This window comes from Primulina huaijiensis, chromosome 3, assembly GCF_012295235.1.
Source record: "Primulina huaijiensis isolate GDHJ02 chromosome 3, ASM1229523v2, whole genome shotgun sequence".
Lineage (NCBI taxonomy): Eukaryota > Viridiplantae > Streptophyta > Magnoliopsida > Lamiales > Gesneriaceae > Primulina > Primulina huaijiensis.
The window spans coordinates 22,434,827-22,450,130 of record NC_133308.1 but is presented as its reverse complement, the minus strand read 5'-3'; the positions used below and the strand labels follow the sequence as shown (position 1 = coordinate 22,450,130).

Below are 15,304 nucleotides of genomic sequence, written 5' to 3'. Positions count from 1 at the left end.
TAATCAGGTCCACGACTATATGATTTATTTCTCTTCCAATTTGCACTAGAAAATTGGAAGATATTTTGCGTAGGAGAGAAAATAATTGAGAGACAACACAATAATTCTTTTCTTAAAAANGTGAATATCGATAGGATTGACCCGTCTCACAGATAAAGATTCGTGACATCGTTTCATAAGAAACCTACTCTTTTAAAATTGTACAACAAATCAAGGGTATTTTCGTCACACCAGCATAAAGTACGAGGGTAGTATCGGAATAATTGCAAGTATAAATCGGGGTGCAATCCATTGCTGCAAAGCCTCATCATCTCTTCTCAAGAAAGGCGAAGAAATTTCTGGATGACAAGATTTAAGAGGCAATCCGACGGCTCCTAATCGTTAGAGGGTTCATGATCCGACGGCCACCGTTCATCAGCCTTCGTGGACCCCATTGGTGCTGAGCGGCGGCGGCGGAGCTTACATTTGATTCTTTGTGAATAAGAATGCTGGCGAAGGGTGTTTGACGGAATATGATGATTTGAATGGAGCTTGTGCCGAAGGTCGGCTTGCGAAGAAGTTCGTGAGATTTAGAACAATCGGACGAGGATTAATCGGGAAATCGTGCCATTTACGCGAGAAGAATTGAGAATTTATACTATTTTACAGGTATATGAACTCTAAGCTTTATGATGATCTGCTTGTCACTCGTGTGTCGTTTTGTGTTGTCGTCATCATCTTCGTCAGAGGAGGATCTGCATCTAAAGATCAAGATCGAGATCTGTGGTTTTTGAAGCTGTTCCTGCCTTCATAGGGTTTTATTATTCCGGATTTTTAGTTTGTGATCCATTAGTTCTAGATCTGAACCGGATGCAAAGTCCTATGCTCGAGAAATTAATGATTGAAGGCGTTCCTGCATATGAATTGATGATTCACGTGGAAGTATTAAGATTCAGGGAAATTTGCATCGGATCAAGCTGACTTTATTCACAGATTATTTCGTGGAGTATCAAGAAACTGACTTTTTACAGACGCTCCTTTGAGATGACATTCTTTTGATCCACCTGGTGTTGGTTGGGTGGAAGATGGACTGTGAATACGAAGAAAAGTTGGATATTTTCTTCATTTTTTTAATGACTCGTGATTGATTATTTAATTGATGTTGAGGTACCCTCCAATCTCTTAAGAGTTGCTACCAAAACTGCGGAGTTGCCCTCCAATCTCTTAAAAAGTTGATACTAAAACTTTGGCGTGTTCTTGCGCTTTCATATTTTTAACATGCTTGTTGGATCCGAAACATAAAATACTGGCAGATTTCTTCATTTACGTGTTGCTAGCACAGATGGTTTCGAGCAGAGCATTTGATTGGTCTAATGGACCGTCGTGTTTAGTGGCACTTTAATACAGAAGCGGCGCCAGATTCTTCATTCTTTTTACCTTAATAATTTTTACCATATGAAGAGTTCGAGTCATTAATTCGATTTAATGTCTGATGCAGTCTGCTTCGGTGTGTGCAAAGATTTGGAGGCCAATTTGAGAGATATCCGGTCGTTGAAGTGAACTAAGTTGCCTTTTGGCCTATGGTGAGATTCTGAAATTCTTGTGAAATTAATCATCTAGCTAATGAAATGCTTTGTCAAGCTTTTGNCCTAATCACATAATTAACATTAATGGGCTTGATTTAATTAATTGGGCTAGTCCAACTAGTTTAATTAATTTAATCAAAGCCTATTAAAACTTTAATTATTTATTATGATGAACTTGTACTCTTACAAGCCCATTAAACATACCCTACTTATTTAATTTATTAATTAATAAACTCAACTTTTGAGCTTAATAAATTAAATACATTATGAATTCAACATTTGAATTTATTATTTAAATTATAAATTCAACTCCTTGAATTTTTATCACCTCCAAAATTTAATATTTAATAAACCCAACAGTTGAGTTTAATAAATTAAATTCTCAAATTTTATAAATTCAACTCCTTGAATTTATTCTCTCAAAATTTAATTATCATAAATTCAACTCCTTGAATTTACTATATAATATAAATTCAACTTCTTGAATTTATTCTCTCAACGGGAACAAACGATCCAGTGCTTGTGCGACCCTCAATGGTTCAGGGATACAGCTAGCCGTGGGTTCACAACTCTTTGTGATTCAGGACATAATCTTTTATTCGGGCTTACCCTAGTTAGCCCCATTCTTTTCATCAACACATTGATCAAGAATGTCAGAACTCATTTCTGATTGCACCCATCGGATCATGGTAAGAGCGTCTAGTAGCATCGTCCCATGATCCCCTAGGTATCACTGATAGTGCCTGCAAGAACCAGTCGATTATGATTAGCGTAGAGTCANGGTCGTTGAAGTGAACTAAGTTGCCTTTTGGCCTATGGTGAGATTCTGAAATTCTTGTGAAATTAATCATCTAGCTAATGAAATGCTTTGTCAAGCTTTTGTAATTCTTAAAACTTGTAGTTTATGGGGAATCCCAATAAAAACATTTGTAAGGAAACACAGCTTAGAACAGATTGCTATTGTATATATTGATCAGTTCAATGCAGTTTTCTTTCTTTTTTTCCCCCTGAATTTTAAGTGTGTGTCTGGCAGATGCATTTGGTAATTGCTCCAGGAGAGTGGAACATAAATTGGGGTTAAATCAGGGAAGAGACCTGATTTCTTAGGAATCCTGCAAAACCTGTTGTGGTAGATTGATTGTTGGTGTCATAGAGCCTATAATTTTGGAAATGCCAAGCACTGTTGGTCTAGAAGTTATGGGTTCTGTCAACCCACAGTTAAATTGGAAGATTGTGAAGAAAGGAAGACGCTCCAGGACGTCAGTAGCAAGAAGGAAGGTACTTCGTCAAATCTATTATTTATCATGATTTTTTCTTAGTCTGATACACCTTCTATTTACTAAGGTATGCATATGTTAAATGTGGCAGTTGAGCGCAGCTGTTTCTGGACAACCAACCTCTGGAAAAACTGAGCATGTGCCAATAAAGAAAAGGAGACATTTGCTTCGATCTCCATCACCTCAGCCTCGAACCCCTTCTATATGTCTTCAAGATTCTTCCTCTCAACCATATTCTTCTTCCTCACTTTTTGTAGATGACTATGCATATTCGAGTCAATTCTCAGTTCTGAGGCCTGCGAGCTCATATTCCAACTGGAAATCAAGAGATGGATCATCTGCAATAAAATTTGGTGAAGGGTTTGATTATGAAATTCTCTCTGAACAAGTAGTAGGGGAACATAATTATGTGGGAGACTTCTCAGGTATAGAACNACGGACTTATCCTCTCGATGAATGATAACCACTTGGAAAGTCCGAGGGAGGGTTGTTCGGTATAATCATCATATGACTACCCATCTGCATGTTTGGGCATCTTTATGCCCTTACCAAGAAACGCAGTACACAACATCACAGATGCTAGTCTCGAGCTCAAGCGACCTTTATCCCTGTTTTAGGCGGCTGAATCGACTAGGAACGAATTTAGAATATGCAGTGTTTACAAATGAGTTTCAACATCGAATTACGATTCATTTGTATTAAAACATAATCCAGGACTTTATCTATGCTGCTTGCATGGGTATACAGATAAAGTATAACGAAACCATTTAAAAGTAAATTATATTAAAAGAAAGATTGTTTATTACACTTGAGTCAATAAATTCCCCAGCCAACAGTTGGCTTACAGGGCATCTACTCTAACAATCTCCCACTTGCCCTAGAGCCAACTACCCATAAACTTTAATCCCATTGTTTCGCGATGCTTTTCAAACAATGGTCCTGGCAAGGGCTTTGTAAGTAGATCAGCAACATTATCTGCAGAGGGGACTCTTTCAACTGATATATCTCCTCTTCCCACAATCTCCCGGATGATGTGGAACTTACTCAGTATATGTTTGGATTTTTTTATGAGACCTTGGTTCCTTTGCTTGCGCGACGGCACCAGTGTTGTCACAGTACACGGGGTCTGGATCAACTCCATTAGGAATGACGTCCAACTCTTGGACAAAATTCCTCATCCAAACTGCCTCTTTGGCTGCAGTTGATGCAGCAACGTATTCAGCTTCAGTGGTTGAATCCGCAACGGTGTCTTGCTTGGAACTCTTCCAAGAGAAAGCCGCACCATTCTTCAGGAATACAAAACCAGAGGTCGATTTCGAATCATCTACGTCACATTGGAAGCTAGAATCAGTGTAGCCTTCCAATTTCAATTCTCCACCCCCATAGACCATGAACAAGTTCTTAGTTCTTCTCAAGTACTTAAGAATATCTTTCACGGCCTTCCAATGCATGGGACCAGGGTTCGCCTGATATCTGCTTGTAACACTCAGAGCGTAAGCAACATCTTGACATGTCGATATCATACCATACATGATACTACCAATAGCTGACACATATGGAATATGTGTCATTATCTCTATCTCTTCATCAGTTTTGGGACACATGGCTTTAGATAGAGTAACACTATGACATNAACATAATTATGTGGGAGACTTCTCAGGTATAGAACTTCTTGCAGCCGCTGCTAGCATGGATGATGATACAGATACTGCATGTAAACAGGATCTTGTCGTAGAAAATTCTTTAATACCAAAAAGCTCTGAAACATCCATTCTTTCCACACAATTTAAACAAGATTCAGAATGTAACAAGTCCTTGAGCAATGAGATAGTGCTTGAAGATGACACCGACTGCTCTATAATCCGGAACAACTTGGAATCTGCTGCTCAGAGTCTGCTTGGATGTGTGGGAGGTGGAACCGCGACGAGAACTGATTCTTTGAAAGTGGACCGTAGGCACTGGAATTTGAACACTTTGATGGATGCTTGGGATGAACCATGTAAGGTTACAATTGCTGGAAAAACCTCAAGGGATGCTGCTAATAATGATATGCATGTGGAAGAAGGAAGACGGAGAGGTTCAGAGTGCCAGATACTCTGTAGTCCAGGTGTGGCAGAGGACAAGTTTTCTGATCTAGAAGTAGAAGAAGATAAGTTGATATCAGTATCACCTCTTGGAACGTGTATTGAGTCGTTCACTTTAGGGGAAACTTTATGTCAACCAGGCAATATTTGTTATTCTAATGTGACTACAAAGACTTCTGACCAAGATACTGATAAAAAGGTTGAGTATCCATCTGCTTCTGTTGAAAAGATTGATTCACCTGCTGCTTTGGTTCAAAAGGTTGTTTCACCGGCAACTTCTACTCCAATGATTAACTCACATATTGCTTTTGTTGAAAACGTGGATTTGAAGAGTGATTTTTCTGAAAAGATAGATTCCTCTCCTCCTTCAGCTGAGATCATTGATTCGCACATGTCTTCTTCTGAGAAAGTCGATTTGCACGTGGCTTCTGCTGAAAAGTTCGATCGGTGTGTGGCTTCTGCAGAAAAGATTGATTCATATACGGCTTCTGCAGAAGAGACTGATTCACATATTGCTTCTGCAGGAAAGATTGAGTTGGATATGGCTTCTGCTGGAAAGATTGATTCAACTGTTGATGCTCAGATATATTCAGATGTATGTCTATATAATCATGGTCATGTGGTTGATAGTGACGACTTGCCTAGGTCTCAGGAAGGTCATGATTCTCCGTATGAAGATGGAGAGCTGAGGGGGTCATTTTTGTATCCCTGGGAGGACAATGGATTGGAAAATAAACATGTTGATTATGAATCTGATGGAAGACATGGAGATAGTTCTGATGCAGGTGATTTACCTGGGTCTGAGATAGTCGATGGCGGTTCTGAGGGATCTCACAGCAGTGTGAGGAAAAGTTTGTTGGCAAAAAGATTTCTGGGAAGAAATGAGAGTGATTGTAGATCATNCATACTTTAGTTGATTGCAGTAATCCTACATCATTTTCAATGAGTATTATGTCATCAACATAAAGTATTAGGAATGTCACTGCACTCCCACTAACTTTCTTGTACACGCATGGTTCCTCACGATTCTTAGCAAAACCAAACTCTTTGATAGTGCTATCAAATCTGAGGTTCCATCTCCTTGACGCCTGCTTGAGACCATATATTGATCTCTGAAGTTTGCATACTTTATGCTTACTTCCTACTGATGTGTATCCCTCAGGTTGAGACATATAAATTTCCTCTTTCATGTCTCCATTGAGGAATGCAGTCTTTACATCCATTTGCCATATCTCATAGTCATACCATGCTTTTATGGCTAGTAGTATTCTAATGGACTTAAACATAACAACTGGTGAAAAAGTTTCCTCATAGTCAACTCCTTGCCTTTGAGTATAACCTTTTTGCAACCAGTCTTGCTTTGAAGGTCACTATCTTCCCATCCGCCCCAAGCTTTCTTTTGTAGATCCATTTGCATCCTATGGGAACAATTCCCTCAGGTGGATCCACTAATGTCCAGACTTGGTTTGAATACATAGAGTCCATTTCTGACTGCATGGCTTCAAGCCATTTGGTTGAATCAGTATCAGATATTGCTTCTTTGAAATTCATTGGATCACATCCAACACAAGGCTCATCATGGCCTTGTTCATGAAGAAGTGTATATCTGGCAGGTGGTCTAATAACCCTATCAGACCTTCTAGGAGCTTGTACTTCAACTACTGGTTCTAGGGGATTAGGTTCAACTTCTAAAGTTGAGGGAGTATCTTGAATTTCTTCAAGTTCTATCATCTTGCCTTTTCTATCTAATAGAAACTCCCTTTCCAAAAAGGTGGCATTTCTTGAAACAAACACTTTTGCTTCATTGGGATGATAGAAATAATATCCAACAGAATTCTTTGGATATCCTACAAAGTAGCACAAAGTGGATCTACTATCCAATTTGTCTCCCACTGTCTGCTTCACGTAAGCAGGACATCCCCATATTCTCAAGTAAGAATATTTGGGAGGTTTTCCCATCCATATCTCATATGGTATTTTATCCACTGCTTTAATATGGACATTATTCAACAACATTGCCGCAGTTTCAAGTGCAAAGCCTCAAAACGATGTAGGCAATTCAGTGAATCCCATCATGGATCGAACCATGTCCAACAAGGTTCGATTTCGACGTTCAGAAACACCATTCAATTGTGGTGTTGCTGGTGGAGTCCACTGTGAGAGAATCACATTCTCTTTTAGATAACCCAAAAATTCAGCACTTAAGTATTCTCCACCTCGATCAGATCGAAGTGCTTTAATACTTCTTTCTAGCTGATTTTCTACTTCAGATCTGAATTCTTTGAACTTTTCAAATGTTTCAGAATTGTGTTTCAATAAACATACCCATACCTCGAATGGTCATCAGTAAAGTTAATGAAGTAGGATTGCCCAAATATTGTGCTAACATTTAGCGGGCCACAAACGTCTGTATGGATCAAATCCAGTAGACCATGCGCACGTTCCACGTTTCCATCGAATGAAATCTTGGTCATTTTTCCTTTTAGACAGGACTTACAAGTAAGTAGAGAATTTATGTCTGACAAGTCAAACATGTATTCTCCCACTAGATTGTGCATCCTTCTTTGAGAAATGTGACATAGTCTAGCGTGCCATATTTGTGCGGGTTTTGGATCATCTATCTTTCTTTTGTTTGTTGTTGAAATCATGTTTACTTTGACATTTACTTATCATTTCCAGAACATTTCTGGCGCATATAATTTCTTATGTCCGGACTTANTCAAACATTCATATATGCATTTTATGGAAGATGAATCCGAGAATAACAATCGTAGTGGAAAGAATGAATCGGATATTGACCTAGTTATTAGTGGAAATGACAATGAGAGAAGATTCTCAGATCAAACAGATGCAATTGATGATACTGTGGCACATATGGACAAATACTTATTAAGGACCATACAGGGTAAGGTTCAATCTAGCAAAGGTCGATCATCCTTGGATGCATTTAATGGGAAGGATATTTTCTTTTTTCAACAATGCAGGTAATTAATGTGTTCACGTAATTCATTTACCTTTTCTAGGTTCATACACCTCTAATTGTTTGTATATTTGTCTTGCATCTTCTTGGAGGAACTACTTTGAATTATTTAGTTCTCATAGTGTTTTTATTGTGATATATTTAGATCTCGACGTCTTGGTGGTTCAGATTCTCACCCTGAAAGGGATATGGGGCCCTACAAATATTTGAGCAGGTATAGACATGCTACTCACGGAAGTGAAAAAGGTGGAGCAGAGCAGTGGACATGCTGGGGTTCAAAGCGCCGTTACACTTCAGGTTATCAAGGTTTCGAGGGTCGTAACCTCAACAGGTCGAGACGAATAACTGGGGACTTAGTAGATAAGTTTGGCGGGGTGGAATTTGACCACAAAAGACAGAATTCTAATTATTTGTCAAAAGGTTACTTGCGTAGGCCCATAGTTAGAAGTTCACCTGTGGACAGAGGTGATCGTTTTTGTGTACACAGAAGGATGCCGCTAACTCGAGGTATCAAGGAGAATTATCCACAAGGTGTTGGTAAGAAATACGAGCCTCTACCTGATGATGCTTCCAAATCTGTTCGCCTGTCACCTTATTTATCGAGAAGGGAACGAAGTTTTTCTCCCAGTTCTGGTAGAGGCGTTCATATTCCTTTAACACGCAGAAGATCTCGGTCAAGATCGAGAACACGTTCCCCAATAGCCTGGCATTCTAATAAAGGGCGGGAAATGGGTAGTAGAAGGCACATCAGATCTCCAGATTTTAGGTCTGAGGCGAGGATGGATAGAATGAAGTTTCCGAGTTCGAATTCCACTTTTACATCAGATTATCGTGAGGGTTACTTGTCCCCACCGAGGGGCCGGTTCTCCCCACAACGCAACAATCGATGGTTCGATGATCTTGATTTTGCAGACAACCATTTAAGACGGCGGAGATCACCGGTCAGATTATTTCGACGCTCTCAAAAGTTTGATGCTATCGGTTCTTCAGGTCGACTAAAATCAGAAGGCTATTTTAAACCCGCAATTTGGCCGGGAAGATTCTCCTTGGCTAATGACGGCAGGGAATGTAAATTTGAGACCGATTATGAGCATAGAAGGCATGATGACCGTGGTGAGGTGATGCATCGAAGACGAAATGCTGATGATGGTGGAAATTCGAGGCGGTTTCGGCAACCTGCAGAAGCTGATGTCATCGAGATGCCCAACTTGAATAACAAGGATGATGCCCGAGGTATTGACCCAAGTAATGTGCCTCAGAGATAGAATAACGAGGATATGGGAACATTTCAAATAATCTGACCGGCTATATGCTCTTTCAGATGGAGAAGAGATTGGTTATATACNTGGGACAGAACATTTCTTTCCCTTACTATGTGGGCCATATTTCGTCTGACGAGAGGCCCATTAGAAAAAAAAACATTTTTCTCTTTTATGGTGATCTCATAAGTCATAAGCGTATTGACTAGCTCCTCAAGGCTATCATCTATCTTATTCAAATTGAAGTTCACCACTTAGGATGAACCACACGGAGGCGATCTCGAACATCAAAATAAAATATTGTCAAAATAAAGAAGACCTTCCTAAGAGAGATGGAGAACTCACCCCCTCTTCTCTCCTATAAATATAGTTTGCACGAGCTGTAGTAAGCCTATCTTGGAAACAACCTATTGGACAAGGCAAAGAGAGAGGAGATTCAAAATGATTTCATTTAAGAATAATCTGGAAGAGGAAGCCTCAACCTAGAACGCGCACAGGTCCTACCCATCCTCCATTCCTATATGAAAATATCAATCCGATCATTGCGATATGCATTCCGCTATACCATAGCGGGCAAACCAAACGAGTCACTACCTAGTTCATTAAAGAGTAGACGTTGATAGTCCACTCGGATGAGTACACCCCCCAAACGTTATGAAGAGTTCAAAAGCAAGCCCCTAAAGTTCTGCATAAACGAAAAAGCACCTTTATGATCCTCTTTTCGATAACAGAGGGGCAGAAGAGTTGTTGGAAGTTTCATCTATCTTACTATCATAAAAGAACCCTCTTAAAAGGTTCCTCAAACATAAAGTAAAACTCAACCAGGTTCGTAAACCTGCCATTTCTTAGGTTAGGCTGCTGTGCGATGCTTACTCCATCTCAACGGATAAGCTCAGCTGGCTTACTAAAGATGAACCCCTTGTGAGGCTATTATAGCACGCCACCCGTGCATTAAGATGATTTCACGTGGTTGCGGCAAGACCATTCCCACCCTTTCTGGTGGAAGAACAGCGGGAAGAAGTGGGCCATCCCACTATATCGTGCTCCGGGTGGGTTAAATAGACTATGACTATATAGGTATGGGCTTAGCTACTCCTAGTCAGATAAAAGTTCTATACTGGGCTCTCAGCAACCTTGAACTACTAAAAACCTGGCCCTTTGATGTGGTTGACTTGCCGATGAGAATGACNATATAATGTATATATGACTAGGAGCATTGATGTAGAAGAGAAACGACGATTGAATGCGAGTGTTCATTTGTTCATTTCCTCTCGAGGTCGATAATTTGTGCTAGATAATATTCGTGTTCCTGTTGGTTTTGTTTTACCCTTTCCTTTTTAACATGGGTATTTTTTTTTTCCTAATTTATTTTACGGATTTCTTTCTTGATGATTCAATACATGGAGAGATGGGAGAGCTTGTTTGAGTTTAAGCTGCTGATGAGGTCAGTGTAGTGACTGTTTGTGGAATCCAGTCTGATGTTTATGGTTTTGGAAGAGTGAAATCTATGAGAAGAAAAAGCTGCCATGGGTGAGGCCAACCAATGGGTGCGGTTTGTTGGCCAAACCAAGTCATTATCATTCTTTTACGTCTTGTACAATTTATTTCTAGAATTGATGGTGAATCTTTCGTAGCAGTAGATATCGTTATTTATTCAATTTGCCACTTACCTCCGATGGATACAAAAAATATAATAACAAAGCGAGATAAAAAGTGTCATTCATTGAAAGATAATTGCCGTATTCGATTATTATAGATAGATATTAATTGTAAAAAAAACCCGATATCGAAATATTGGAATCAATACAAGTTTTCGACCATATATCTAGTTTCCATCTTTCGCGCGACGGTGATTCAGAAGCTCTGTACACGACTCTCCCCATTTGTACTGAAAAACGAGAGTTCAGTGTCACGGACCCATTTCGGGAGTGAGCATCGTGGAGCCGTGATGCACTCGCAGTCTCGTGGTCATACGAACACAAGTCACGAATCTGTTTCTGGTTGTCTTCACGAATCTGTTTCGGAGTCCGCTTTCAAACACAAAACCCGAGAGATGCGAACATACAACCCGAGAGCTTACTATCGTGGTTGTAGTCCATTCACTCGACTATTATATATATGTAAATGTGATTTTGATGCCCATTTTAAGAAAATAAATATACTATGGTTATCTACACGCGGTAGACGTTACATCATTTCATTTTTTTTAGACCGTCTATTCTATATGTGAGTGTTAAATTATTTATTTATCAAAATCAAAATCAAAATCCTACCTTCAGAAAAATGCTTTTATTTCTGTTCTAAGTTTACCAATATATCGATAGTCAAGTCAATTCTCATTTTTTTAAGTTTCGGTGGGAAGATAATTTTACTAGTGTATGCTTTAACTTTCTTTGAAATAGTTATTATGGTCTCCTTTGTCTTGTCGATGAAGTGGTTGGAATTATTTTGAGAACTTGGTCAAATATACTTACTAGCTTGATACACTTCTCTNATGTGGGTCAAAATTTTGCTTTTAACATTTATTCAAATGTATATAAGCAAGCACAAGACATCATATAAAAATACTGTCATCTTATTCAACTCCTAATAACATTCACATGTTCGACTACCATTAACATACTAGTGTTTAGAAATTCAGTACATGTCTAGTAAGAAACCAGTAGTGATCTTCTACGCCCGAAATCTCCACGATATCTCGATCTCTCATCTTTGTCTCGACCCTGATCCTGTCCCACCTGTGATCATGCACAAATACAGACACAACCACAGCCGGATACTCCGGTGAGAACAAATCCCAGTATAAAACGTGCTACACATGCATATACACAATATAAATCATGAAGCATACTATCATGAATAGAATCAATGGCAATAGGTTCCATAATCTATGAAACCAAATCAATATCAGTATGCAAATGAAATCGAAATCATATCTTGACTCGCCTCGACTCTAACTCTAGGGATCCCGGTTTGCCACCTACCCTCCCAATCGGGGTGACGGTACGTCTTATGCCTAGACTTCGGTCATGTCTGTATTGAATGTCTACAATCGGGGTCAATTCTGCTCCTATGCGTCGATATCACCGAACGTCTAGCTTGGCAAGTCTGCCAGTGACTCTCCTATCTTGAATGCTTGAATATAAATCAATAGACAAAGCGTAAACATATAAAAAGGTAAAAAATCTAGTATGTGATTTTGGGAAGCTCAGATCAAGTCTAATTCGAGTTGTATCTTCCCGCATTCACATGAATTATACCTTTCTCTTCGTAGTCTTTAGAAATGTCGAGGTCTCGATGTCGAAGCTTGTCACAACAAATCTGAAATGACATTTTCAAAATGCATTCTATCAATCTCTAACCCAACTCAATACATATACGATCCATATTAAATCTCAGTACATTTCGACGGCATAACGGCGTAATCTCACGATACCGGTCAATCCAACATCATTAATTTATAACCAACAACTCATAATTCTCATCATAGTAACATCTACTATACTTAAATCTGCATATACCCAAGTCAAGACATGATGGAACATAAAAAGATCGCATATCATATCCGTTCTTCAATCCGATTGCAAGTATGAGTTCATAATAATCATAAAAACATATCATAGAATCAAATCTGATTTCTCCCCAACATCATATTGCCAAATCAAATAAGAACATAACAAAACTTACATCCTTTAGAAGCCTATGATGCAAGGAGCTCAAATATAATCTCAGATCGAAAATCGGATGGTTAGATTCTTCACAATCAAAGTTCTAAGTAGGAATGAAGTTTGAAGGAATTCCTGAGTCTTCCTTGTCTCTCTCTTTCGTTCATAGCATGCTGCAATGAAGACAACCCATTAAATATGCATGGCAAGGACACTTGTCTTATTCTTTGGTCTGCACGTCTCTCGCATAAGCGCGACCTCAACCGGCGCATATGCGCGAGACCTACTGTCTTGGCACTTAACAATTTAATCTACTGGCGCATATGCGCGCCCCTTCTCGGCGCATATGCACCCACTACTCTGGACATCTCGTGCATATGCGCGCCTCTTGTCGCGCATATGCGCGAGACCTTCGTCTCAGCACCTCTTGGAATCACTCAGCTCGCGCATATGCGCGCCCGCCTCCGCGCATATGCGCGAGACCTTCGGGTCTCACACATTATCCTTGCACTTGCTCACAACTCAACCATTCCAATCCCATCTCGACATGCTCTGTCTATAACCATATAAATCAATCAAATATTCATTTCAAATCAACGAAATAAAATCTCGGGCATTACAGATAATCTGTGCCTTCTATTTAGTTTACTGTCGAAATCAGAATGAGAGGAAATATGAGTCAAACAAAGGTGTAAATGAAAGGATCGAACGTAAAGAAAGGACTTTGGAAAGGTGAACGACATGTGAAAACTCGCCCTAAAAAGGGGGCTTCCTATACTCGGAGTGGCCAAAGAAGACCTGAATAATCCTGATCTTTGCTCAAATTCTCACGTGTTATTACGTTACGTATATTATCCGAGGAAATAATGGAATACTGCTTTTTTTTTATTGGAGCCCTAACTTGAAAAGGATTCTTGGTTATCCAAAGCATTTCAATCAGGTTTCCCCATGGAGAAGAATCTGCTTCTGTATCGAGCGCTTATACTAGCTCAAAGCGTTGTATCCGAGGGCTTAGTAGGGCCCATTAAGATTCACCAAATACAAGGCACAAGGGCTTTTTTCTGGTTCACCCCAGAAGGCAGGTTGTCTGCTAAGTCTATAGTCCGATTCCAACTAATTATATATAATAATCTTTTATCCTTGTCTTCAACCAACTCGATTGCATCAATCCTTCTCTATTCTAGGAGCACCCAATCCAGTCATTCTCTTGTAAAGTGGATGATTTCATCATAACAAAGAGTACCCAGTCGAAAAATAGATCCATTCGCTGAGCTCTGAGCTCCTATGGCAAATCATAATGTGCGCATACTGGGTACTCCGCTTTAGTGGTTCGTTAACTAGTAGACCAATACTGATTAAGGATTTGATACTGACACCTGTCTTGTCTTATTAACTATAAGCCTTTATAAAATGTAAAATAAATATATTGGATAGGGTATTCCTTAAGTTTAAAACTTTATCAAAGACTTCGTGACTTGGGAAATCCCGAGATCTGGATCAAGCTTACAACCTGTGGATTGTCAAAAAAAAGAGTCGTTTTCCTGCTTGCAGAAAGCCCTTTTCGACAATCTGCTTCATGAATGCGAGAGATTCATCAAAAAAACCTGATGTACTATATGTTTCAGCAGATCATAAGCGAGCCTGCTTGTTGCTGGCCTTACAATCATTCATCAACTTCAAGGCGAGTTCGAAAGCTTGACAATTTACTTTGGAGAGCCTACACTTAGTTTCAAAAAGGTTGGTATTAGCATTAGCACTCGCTTAGGTGCTAAAGGTAGAAAGGTAGATATGTAAATCACTTAGTCCTTGAACTAGGGATAAGGCCTATTAATAAAATTCCAATATAGTAGCAGTACTATACTAGTGAAGGAGGAAATCGTAGTCCCACAGGATTCAATGAAGCTATGCCTTTTTCCGGGGATATGAGGAAAAAGAGAGCGTTGTACGTGTTTATTCAATAAAAGGGAGTGGAGAGGAATGTACTTTTTTATCCTCTACTTAAAATCTAATTTTTTTAATTAGTAGTGGGTCGAGACTTGATATTTTGGGTGGAGTCTCGACCCAATTTTTTATTATAACACAAAACAAATTTTTTTTTACAGACTTATCCTTCCCCTCCCTTCTTCGCGACCCACTCTTTCTCACCTCAACCCAAGATTTTGTTTTCCTCATCTGCTGCTGCTGCACACTCAAACCATCTTCCATCTTGCATCATTGTTCTGGTTTTTTCTAAGAATTAACGATGAGTCTAGAAAATAGTCATCAGCAAGAAATCCAACGAGAAAATCACGTATTGGTAAGAAATTTATTTTGAAATTTGAATTTGTTACCGAAGCTAGATTTGGGTCGAGCCGCGGGTGGAGGCTCGAGCCCTGGGTCGAGCTTTTCGTGAAGAGCTCGACCGTGAGCAGCGTTCGTGAGCAGCAGCTTAGCTGCTGCTCTCGGGGAAGCTCTTCCGCCAATTGGGTCGTTCT

At 39.5% G+C, this 15,304-nt stretch overlaps 2 protein-coding genes across 2 annotated transcripts; both read left to right on the top strand.

The window, feature by feature from the left end:
• Window positions 1-313: 313 nt before the first annotated feature.
• LOC140973781 (uncharacterized) lies at window positions 314-5,839 on the top strand. The gene is made up of 4 exons (XM_073436843.1): window positions 314-1,562; window positions 2,599-2,843; window positions 2,934-3,267; window positions 4,503-5,839. The coding sequence occupies exons 2-4, from the start codon at window positions 2,736-2,738 to the stop codon at window positions 5,837-5,839; spliced, it is 1,779 nt and encodes a 592-aa protein (XP_073292944.1). The 5' UTR covers window positions 314-1,562; window positions 2,599-2,735.
• A 1,810-nt stretch (window positions 5,840-7,649) lies between these two features.
• On the top strand, window positions 7,650-9,247 carry LOC140973780 (uncharacterized). Its single transcript, XM_073436841.1, has 2 exons — window positions 7,650-7,910; window positions 8,052-9,247. The coding sequence occupies exons 1-2, from the start codon at window positions 7,660-7,662 to the stop codon at window positions 9,169-9,171; spliced, it is 1,371 nt and encodes a 456-aa protein (XP_073292942.1). The 5' UTR covers window positions 7,650-7,659; the 3' UTR covers window positions 9,172-9,247.
• Window positions 9,248-15,304: the final 6,057 nt, after the last annotated feature.